The sequence below is a fragment of the Saprolegnia diclina genome (genome assembly GCF_000281045.1).
Source record: "Saprolegnia diclina VS20 unplaced genomic scaffold supercont1.61, whole genome shotgun sequence".
In the NCBI taxonomy this organism is placed as follows: domain Eukaryota; phylum Oomycota; class Saprolegniomycetes; order Saprolegniales; family Saprolegniaceae; genus Saprolegnia; species Saprolegnia diclina.
This window is the reverse complement of record NW_008246128.1, coordinates 150,749-160,434: the sequence shown is the minus strand read 5'-3', so window position 1 is coordinate 160,434 and position 9,686 is coordinate 150,749. Positions and strand designations below refer to the sequence as shown.

The following is a 9,686-nucleotide window of genomic DNA, read 5'->3' as shown; positions in this document are numbered from 1 at the left end:
CCATAAAACCCTTCATTTAGTTTGCACGAATTGAGGCCTGAGTTCCGAGTCCTACTCGCGGACCAGCGGACGTCATCGCAAACCCACGTGGGAGTTAACGCACCGTAATCTTTCCCACTCGATTGCGTCGTCGCAATCCACCGCGTATCCGGACGTTCACATCGCTGCTCTTGTCGTGTTGCCAGTGAGAGTGACCCGACGCGCGTCAGCAGTGATATGCTTCTCATTGTTGCCGTTGATGCGCTATCTCCCTCGCACCTCCGCCACAGCGCCCGCTTCTCGCCCTGGGGCAAAGGTCCAAACCTCTCAAAACACATCGTATCCTGTTTGAAACCGGATAGCTCGACTGTCGGCGAATCCACATAGCTCTTTCCAGTCAATATGGATAAAATACGATCGGCGCCAACCTCTAAGAACACATATGCACTGTTGCTGGATCTCAACGTGCACTTTTGATTTTGCACTTGCGATCCCACCCGATTATGGAGGCCCTCTACGTGCGCTACGTCATTCCGCTCAAGAACTACCTCATGTTCGACTGCCTTGGCGGTCCGCGCCCGCTCCAGCTGCGCTACGTCATCAACCTCCAGAAAGGCGGCACGTTTCCCGCCATGCTCTTCCTCATGTATTATTTCGACAATTGGTCGATGGCCGCCTACCTCTACACAGCTAGTACGCTGGACATGCTATTTCGCGACGGAGCTTGACAAACGAGCTGTGTAGATCATGGCTCGTACGGCCTTGTGTGGCTACTCAAGGACCTCATTTTGCCCGACAAGGCGTGGACACCGTACATCACGATCCCGTCGACAATCGTGACCGCGCTTGTCCTCGTTGGGTACTGGGGCGCCGGGTACATTGTGATTGCGCACCGCGTCGAGGTCTCACCGGGCCTCGCGTGCCTCTGCACGACCATGAACATCCTCGGGACTGTGCTCATGATTGGCGCCGACACGCAAAAGTTCTTTCAGCTCAAATACAAGCCCGGCTTGATCGAGTACGACGAAAGCATCTGCAATCCATGGGCGATTGTGATGCGAATCGACTAGGGACGGCTGGGTCACGTGGAGCCGCAACACCAACTACCTCGGCGAAATGATGCTCTACTTGTCCTTCGCGCTCTTGGCTCGCCACTTGTTTCCGTTTGCCGTCCTCGCTCTCATATGGAGCCTTCTCTTCCTCTCCAACATGACGACCAAAGAACTCTCGTTCCGCAACAAGGTAGGGCCTGACGAAGGGAACGAAGGCTCCTTGGTCGGTCGTAGGAAGGTGGCCCGGCGTACATGGCCCGCACGGGCTTTCTCATTCCCAATGTTGGTGGGTGGTTGTCGCGCTTCATGGCGCCAATGCCCAAGGCGCGCACGAGTTAAGGTCCCGGTCCAAAAATAATTTGCCATTTCATGCATTTGTACTTGCCCTAATGGGACATTTTTCTCAACAATTTCGTCCTCTTGAATATGGTGTCGACCGACGATCGTGCTCGGGTTGGACATATCATATGAGGCGCGAATGAACTGTTGCGAATCAAGCTCATCGCTAATTGGTGGCGATGCTCAACTCGGCCCTCTCTTGCATGGCGCTACAGGAAGGAGCGCGTATGAACCATGTAGTTTGAGTTTACGTTTATGCGTTACGTGGCGGACACCGCTTGCTTGCTACTGTAGGTGTGGACACGTTAGAGAAGCCAGAGCGATTGGTCAGCGCCAAAGTGGACTCCGATCCTGCCATCAGGATGCATCACAAGCTGCCCAAGAGCTGTGTCGCGACTCGTGTCGAGAGTGACGTCGGTCCGATGCTCAAGATGCAGGGAATCACAGAGGCTCAGTCGATTCTGTGTGCAAGAGCATGCAGCTGTCGCTGCCGCGAAAGCTGAGCACTGCATTACGCTGAAGATGTGGATAAGTCGTCAAGAGCTTGTAGATCGAGCCGCCCAAGAGGAGTCGGTGCTTCCAGTTGCCGTAGCTCGAGCGACTGAGCGCACCGCCGTCCAGCACAAGCTTCATGCGGAGCTAACTCGCGGATTGGGTCATGACGCGCGAGAGACTCCGCTAGGAGAAAGTCACAATGAAGACCGTGCGGTGCTCCAAGACCCGGCAGCGCAAACGCATCGGCACCAAGCGCAACGCAGGATATGCAAGGTGTACACGAGTGGTAGCGCGCCAAAAAGAATCGTGTAGAGCATCGCGGGAAGCGCAGCTTCGTTCCTTGCCCAAGAGGCTGTAAACAAAGGGTGCTAGAATTCGATATAGAATCAAGTCTGTAGCTGAAAGAGCGTGACGGGCCGACAGTCAGTGCAACACCGATCGCGATGCCAGTGGGGTTTGCTTGGGCCCACCAACTGCACGAGCACTCTTGACGCGGAGATCACATGCATCTGCAAATTCTCCGTGCTTAAAAGAGAGCTTTCCCAATGAGTGGCGTCGGGTTGATTTTGGGCGACGCTGGCACGGGCGCGCCGCTGTCAAAGAAACTAAACTCGTAGTCCGAGTCACGGTGCTCCATCTTGCTGCCCGCGAGCTTTGCGCGGTTCGGGAATAAGAGCGCGTCTTCCTTCTCCAACAGCGCGTGCACCAGGAGAAGGTACTCCTTGAGCGTATCTAGAAAGCGCTGCGTCTGGCGGTGCTTGGACGCGGCACAAAACTGCACATGGCATCATGAGACATGCCAAGTATCAACATATCAAGCCCAACCTGGATGCCGTCGTCCTTGATAATGTACCCGATGCCAAACCCCTCGGGCACGACCGGGCCAAAGCCAAAGAGACGCAGCGACGGGTTCCCGCAGTTGCTCGTCGAAATGACACTGCGTCCGAGCGTCCGCCACGCCTCGTCTTTGAAAAACGCCGCTTCCGGACGCTTGTCGAGCGTGGCGATTTGCTGCAGCGCGTACAGATGGCGCTCGACGCCCTTGCCGCCAGCGCTGCGCTTGACGACCTCCGAGTGCGACGCGGTCGCCTTCCGGAGCGCATTGAGCTGCTGGAGCTCGTTGCCTTTGCCGCCGCAGAAAAGCTCAATGAACGCAAACGTCTCGGGTGTCATGGACCGAATGGCCTCAGTGCGACTAGGATCTGTGAAATCCGATCCAAATAACAAGACTTCGAGGCATACCCATGGAGGAAGCGCTTGGTCATGGCCGGTTCGTACTGGTTGACGGCCGTGCCGTACTGCAAGTAGTAGGCAGCGAGGAATGCGACTTGCACAAACGCGTCCGGCGAGCACTTGTGCTTGACGATAAAGCGCTTGCCTATCGCGAATTTGATGAATGGAAATGTCGCATTTTGAGACATCGTGTACCGTAGTTGCGGAATTCGAGCACCTTGACTTCGTTTTGGCAAATCAGGTCACTCAAGCGCGCCTCAGCATACCTATCAGATTCAAATAATAAAAATGGAGGCGAGAAAAATGGATGGAACAGCACCGGACGCTGAGCTGGAGGCTGTGTGAGAGCTGCCACTCGAGCTTGTGCGGCGTCGTGTAGAGCGATTCGGACGGCGCGCGGTACGCGCTCTCGAGAAAGCACTGCGTCGTCCCACTGATGCTCTGCGCAAACCTAGCACCAATCTGTTCTATATTGTGTAGACTGCATAAATACATACCGAATGACCGTGTCGGTAAACACGTCAGAGACAAAGCGGAGGACCGTGTGGCCATCGACGACCGAGTGCTCAAAGTTGACGCCGGCGACGCCATTTTCGCACACAATGATCTGCAGCTTGTCGTACCACCGGTTCATGCACGACCCGACCTACGAAATGTATTGTATCAATGTGTCGAGCGCGTCGACCAATGACCACATACCTGACGGTTGTGCGACGACGTCTCGTACGTGCCGTGGAGCATGGTCGCCGCAAAGTCCGACGGCGTCGGCGGACTCGTGTGGTCGAGGCAGACGAGAAAGAGCGCGCGGTCAATCTAGGAACGTAGATACTTTGATACACGGATACTTTGATAGAAAAGACACACCATTTCGAGCGTCGCGGCGTTCTCGGTTTGGAGCTCCGTGCGCAGACGCGCCCACTCGACGCGGTGCTCGGTCGTAAAGACGCCGACGGCCGAGTCGGCAATGTGGTCGTCCGAGCATTTGCGAGCATCGGCGCGGATCGCGCGAAGGTTCTCGACAATTTCCTTCTCCGTGACAGCCGGCGTCCCGTCTTCCCAGACCACGTCAAACCAGTAAAACTGGTTCCTGTCCACAAAAACGCGTCAAAATCGTTGAACTTGTGGCATATACTGTACCGGCAGAGCACGACAATGTGCTTGGCGTCGGGCGCGACCTTGACGTGGTCCTTCTCGCGCGTCGGAAGCCGCGTTGCACCAAAGAGCATGCGAAACTGGTTCATACAGAGCGGCGTGTTGCGCACCACGTCTGGCGGCAGCGTCTCACGGCGCAGCGCATGGATAAACTACACAGGACGATGTTGTACGTTCTATACCTATGGCATTGTACCTTGAGGCTGCTCACGATAAGCGATGATGCGCGCGGGATCTGCTTGGCCCGCGTCGGCGTCGGGTCGTCCTCGAGCACGAAGAACGGGTTGACATTGAGCACGACCGACTCCTTGTAGTTGAAGTACGCCTCGTACCAAAAGTCTTCAATGAAGCTGTTCTTATCGGCTGCATACGCTTCCAGCTTGGCCTGGAGCGCCGGGCCGTCGGAAGCGAGGAAGGCCGCAGCTGTCGCGCGCGTCGCTGCGTGGGCCTCGGGCGACTGCAGCACGCTCACCGTGCGGAGGTAGTTGGCGACCGTCTCGTGGAGGTCCGGGATCGGCAGCTTGGGCAGCGACGCTTGACCCGCGAACGTCGTCGGCTTCATCGAGGACCCCATCGTTGCCGTCGTCGTCAATTTTTCGAAATGACAAACGCGCAGCGATCTTGCCTTTCTATTTTATTGACAAATTTTAATCTACATACAAACAACAAGATACATGTTATGAAATTGAATGGGAGGTGGCAGGACCGCTTCGGATTGGCTGTTTGTATCCGGATGATGCTGCCGAACAGCCCATCGTCATGGTCCCACCTTGAAGTACCGGCGGGATATCGGGGATGGGTCGTGAGCCTCCCACACTGGTGAATGCAAGAGCGATTTGGGCATTATTGAAGGCTAGCATCGTCCACAGAAGGACGAGTTCGTCGCTCTCTAGCATTCGTACGAAAGGGTTTGTAGTTGATGTAGCAAGGTATACACGGCGGTAGGCCCAAATGCTCCGGGGTGGCGGCTATCGGAGGACTTTGGACGTGGCGAGGTCGGGCAGCGCGAATGGGTGCAGCCACTATTAATAGAGCTACTAGTTTACTAGTATGTGTGGGTTGTTGCGCATCTCGTGATCAACGAGGAACGTTCGTGCATCTGGTCGGCACTTCGTAACCACGTGGATTGAAGAAGGATCGAGGCAGCAGGATCTTTGGCCTGATCTTTGGCGTTCACTTCAACGACGCGCAAATCTGATTTGTGTTCCACGCAGCTGCATTGCACCTTAGGACAGTGCTTGGCCCGTTCTGCTGTACAATTTGCACATACGAGCTAGTGCTACATGGCACGGGCATTGACTTGCAAATGCCATGGAAGGCCCATTCTAAGCGATGGGTTGGCGTAGTAGGCTTTTGGTTCACCCACTCGACCTGTGCACGTCTCTCCATCTTGGATCACTGCACCAAAATACTTTCCGTTGCTTTGGCCCGAAAGTCGTTTCGACTTCGACGCCAACATTATTCCATCCCAACTGGAGCGCAACTGGTATGCATGTCTATCCTGGCCCAAGCGCATCCATTCTTCCAACGCGCGTCGTGAGCTTCAACAAGGTCTCTGTCGTCTTCTCCGCCTTTTTCCTCCTTAACCTCGCCTCCATGTACATACACCGCCCTGTTCCGCGGGTCTATCTCATGTTGTCTCTGTCGCAAGGCCGCTCAAGGTGTATTTGACCGAGTCATTTCCGTGGGTGCCTCCTATTGAGTCTTCAAATAGCGTCGCTCCAAGCGCCAACGAGACCTTTGCTGCGTTTGAGGAGCGCGCGCTTGCCTTCTACACGCCTCGGTACGCATCGTATGCGCACTCGACCAGCTGCAACTATTTTTATGACGCAACGGAAGGCATCGATGTCCTCTATGGCCCGATCGAGCAAGCGACCGAAACGACATTCACCTACGAGACCCTACCCGGCGCCTTCTTATACTCGAATCGAGCGCGCCGAGGGATCCGCGACATGAGCCTCGGCCACCGCAATACCTCTAGCACTGCATTTGTCCAGCTTGGTACACGCTTTGGCTACCCGTCATTTTTGTGGCCATTTGGGTCGACTCCCACAACGACGTCTTCTTTGCGGTACAACTCTACCGCGGCTGGATGGCGTGGGCCTATGCCAAGTTTGTTTTTCGCATTGGTATGACGCTTCGTATTTTGTACCTTCTCTGGACGACCTACTATGTCCATTACCGATCCTTGGTGACTCAATTACGGCGGTATGGCACATGCGGCGAAAGCGAGCGATTGGAGATCATTGTCGGCGACCCGACAAGTCTCATTCTTCAAAACACGTGGATCTGTGTCCTTTTTGTGGTCGATTTCTGGTGCAGTCCGCAGCTGGCTGCCCAGAGCTTTGTCCGGATCAACCAGACAGCCAACCTCTGGGCATTTAGCCTAGCAGCCTTGTATCTCTCGCGTACTGTCTGGTTTGGGTACCTCGTGCTGAACCTGAGTGGTCGCGTCTTGAGACGATGTGCGCTCGAATCGTGGTGCGCCCAAGCCGACCCCACCGGCGTTGCAATCGGCGTGGCGCTGGCTGTGGGGCCACTGACGTACTACCAGCTTCGTGTGACGTTCTTTATCAATCTCTACCATGCCCTCTACACCGGTCTTTTGCCCCAAGACAAGCTGTCAGACTACACGGAAGACGTCCCGCCCGCCATCCTCTACACGATTGTCCTCGGTTTGCTTCCATTGATCTACACCTTTACGTTGCCAGCGCTCAATCGCATACTATACCAACTCCTCCGTCGGGTGTGGATCCAGCGTATCCGCTCATTGGCCGAATCGTCCCGGCGGCGTCTCTCGCGCGTCATCTCACGCTCCTCGTTGATGCTCCGCGTGATTGATGGTGGCGCGTACGCTCAGCTGAGCTACAACGACTGGAAGCACCGACTACTGCTCGGTCTCATCTTTGGTTGCTGCTGTTGTCGAAGAAAACACCGGGTACCAAAAGTCTTCAGGGGTGGATCGGTCTACAAGCTCTTTACGACCCACCGCCATCTGCAGCGCAACGCGGCGTTTAGCTTTCGCGGGAGCGACTGCTACGTGCTCTCGCACACGCCCAACACTGTCATCTCGTATCGCCTCAGCTTGTCCGACACAATGTATCTCGACCATCGAACCGACATTGTCCGCAGCACTTGGAATGCGTCAGCGTTCGGACGACTTGTCATGAATGCGAAAGGCACGATTGACATCCAAGGTGGCGTCGACCGCTCGCACTGGATCATGTAATTCTCTACCATCGACTCGTTTCCTCATATTTGAGGATTGTAAAAAAAATCAATCGTCCAAAACCTACTAGCGATTTGAGAAAACGGCAATGTTTGTAGTCAAAGGACACTGCCGTTTTTGTCATACGTGTCGTGTTCGAGGTGCTTAATCGAGTCGCGATTATATCAATACGTGTTTCGCGCTATCTTCGTTTTACAAAGACTTCGCATACGTAGAGACTAGCAATCGCCTTCTCCTTCACTCGCTCGCCGGGCCGTGGCTGCACAGGCGGCGGCGCGCTTGTCTTGGTCTTCTGTAGTCGCCCGGGGGCGTTTGTGGCTGCAAGTGAGGCCCATGACGACACAATTCGTAACGGCCTTTCAGGTGATTACGTGTTTTTCTTGCTTGTTTGGTTGCTTCATTTCTGAATTTTTTGCTTGCTTGCTCGATATTGCCATGTTCTCTTGGCGCAAATGCGCGACGCCATCGCTCAACTACACGCGCCGTGTCGAGGCTTCATCGTGCGCGGGGCGCCTCAGAGAAGCCACCGTGACTGTTGGGCCCCAAAGTGCACACCTATTGTACTGCTCTCGCTTGCAGCAAGGCGACCAAAAGCGGCACCAGGACACGCGCCAAGGACGATGTCCGTTTGGTGCTTGAGATGCAGCGCGTCGCTCAAGCTAAGGCAATACGATAAAATCATCTTGGGTGTGTGCGAAAGTACGTAGCAATCACTACCGCGAAAGCTAAACGCTGTGTTGCGCTGGAGATGCCGATGGGTCGTAAAGAGCTTGTAGATCGATCCACCCTTGAATACCTTGGGTAGCCGGCGCTTCTTGCGCCCGCCGCCACAGCAACCAAAGATAAGAGCGGCAGTCGATGCTTCTAGTCAACGTTAGTTGAGGGGCCAAACGTGTCGCCATCAATGGTGCAAAGCACTGACGAGGAGCGTAAGATGACACGCGGTGGACACCAGTGGGACGAGTTGGCCATCGACAAGAACCCGCACGCGATGCCGTATCCGGCGCAGGACACGTTGAAGTGCCGGAACGCTAAACTGTTGGCCAAGGGGAGCGCGCCGAGGACAATCGCGAGCAATATTGCTGGTAGGGCGTCTTCCGTCGCATTGAACGACTCACTCTTTGGCACGACAAAGGTAAAAAGGGCATGATACATCTCCACGAAGAACGCCAGACGAAGCTGATAGTACGCCAGCGGCCGACGGCTAGGGCCACGCCAATGGCAACGCCGATCGGGTCGGCTTGGCTGCACCAAGACTCGACCCCACACCGACCTAAGACAACCCCACTCAGATTGAGCACAAGTTTCCCAAATCACATGCCCAAACCAGACGGTTCGCGAGAGGTACAAAGTCGCGGGTCCAAATACCACATGTCGGCGGTCTGGTCAAGCCGGACGGAGCACTGACCCACAATCTCCAGGCTGCACCAGAAATCAATCACAAAAATACGCAGATCCACGTGTTTTGGAGAATGAGGCACGTCGGATCACCGACGATAATCTCCAACCGCTCGCTTTCGCCGCTGGTACCATACCGGCGCAGCTGAGTCACCAAATATCGAATGGATAAAGTAGGTTTGGTTGTCCAGAGAAGGTTCAAATTACGGCGAGATGGCAATGAAACTGGGATTCGAGCGGTACTCGTCCGGATTTTTTCAATTGTCAATTGTCCTTGTGGCTTGTGCCAACGCCATAACATTATAGTCTCGCTTGTACTAAGGTCTGTTCGTGTTGCCATGTCCAACGTGGATCAATTACCCTGAGCATGATATGACAGGTTGTGAGCATAAGGGTCGATTCACAGTAAAATTTCAAGATGCGGTTCCCAAATGGTGGAGAAACGATACACAGTAATTTACATCGGCACCTGGCAAAAAGCAGAGTCTTGGCATCGCTGCCAGCATTGTGAACAGGTGGTATTCTGAGGCCTGTGATTGGTTGGTTTAAAGGTCCCCCCATGCCACCGTCGCTGGAGCCAACAGGGCTGCCTCCATTTCATTGGCAGAAAATCTGGCTCTCGTTCTTCTGATTGGTGCAAAACACAAAATACAAAAGAACAAGTGGATACTTGGCGCCTTTTTGTCAAAGGCGTGGCGGGCCTCTCTCTGCCGAGTCCGAGAGAGGCGACCTACGTAGTTATGTCTTCTCGTTTCGGAGCTACGTAGTCTTCCTCGGTAGTCTATCGATCCCGCAGCACTGGAAACCCT

At 54.8% G+C, this 9,686-nt stretch overlaps 3 protein-coding genes across 3 annotated transcripts; 2 read left to right on the top strand and 1 right to left on the bottom strand.

The window, feature by feature from the left end:
* Nucleotides 1-457: 457 nt before the first annotated feature.
* On the top strand, nt 458-1,441 carry SDRG_13567 (hypothetical protein). Its single transcript, XM_008619662.1, has 4 exons — nt 458-672; nt 724-997; nt 1,050-1,221; nt 1,266-1,441. The coding sequence occupies exons 1-4, from the start codon at nt 483-485 to the stop codon at nt 1,368-1,370; spliced, it is 741 nt and encodes a 246-aa protein (XP_008617884.1). The 5' UTR covers nt 458-482; the 3' UTR covers nt 1,371-1,441.
* Nucleotides 1,442-2,171: 730 nt separating this feature from the next.
* On the bottom strand, nt 2,172-4,842 carry SDRG_13566 (hypothetical protein). Its single transcript, XM_008619661.1, has 10 exons — nt 4,447-4,842; nt 4,236-4,402; nt 3,963-4,185; nt 3,798-3,911; nt 3,596-3,744; nt 3,418-3,549; nt 3,294-3,364; nt 3,108-3,243; nt 2,691-3,060; nt 2,172-2,640 (listed from the first exon to the last, which is right to left on the bottom strand). Exons 1-10 carry the CDS (start codon nt 4,822-4,824, stop codon nt 2,392-2,394), a joined length of 1,989 nt encoding a protein of 662 aa, XP_008617883.1. The 5' UTR covers nt 4,825-4,842; the 3' UTR covers nt 2,172-2,391.
* Nucleotides 4,843-6,342: 1,500 nt separating this feature from the next.
* Nucleotides 6,343-7,539, top strand: SDRG_13565 (hypothetical protein; the record flags this gene model as incomplete). The annotated part of the gene is made up of 1 exon (XM_008619660.1): nt 6,343-7,539. One exon carries the CDS (start codon nt 6,343-6,345, stop codon nt 7,477-7,479), a length of 1,137 nt encoding a protein of 378 aa, XP_008617882.1. The 3' UTR covers nt 7,480-7,539.
* Between the last annotated feature and the right edge of the window lie 2,147 nt (nt 7,540-9,686).

Excerpts from the sequence above, each read along its gene's own strand:
- SDRG_13567 (XM_008619662.1), top strand. The coding sequence starts at position 483 with ATGGAGGCCCTCTACGTGCGCTACGTCATTCCGCTCAAGAACTACCTC. Across the intron at positions 998-1,049 it reads TACAAGCCCGGCTTGATCGA|GGACGGCTGGGTCACGTGGA; the intron begins GTACGACGAAAG and ends CGAATCGACTAG. Across the intron at positions 1,222-1,265 it reads AACTCTCGTTCCGCAACAAG|GAAGGTGGCCCGGCGTACAT; the intron begins GTAGGGCCTGAC and ends GGTCGGTCGTAG.
- SDRG_13566 (XM_008619661.1), bottom strand. The coding sequence starts at position 4,824 with ATGGGGTCCTCGATGAAGCCGACGACGTTCGCGGGTCAAGCGTCGCTG. Across the intron at positions 4,186-4,235 it reads CACATTGTCGTGCTCTGCCG|GAACCAGTTTTACTGGTTTG; the intron begins GTACAGTATATG and ends TTTTGTGGACAG. Across the intron at positions 2,641-2,690 it reads TCAAGGACGACGGCATCCAG|TTTTGTGCCGCGTCCAAGCA; the intron begins GTTGGGCTTGAT and ends TGCCATGTGCAG.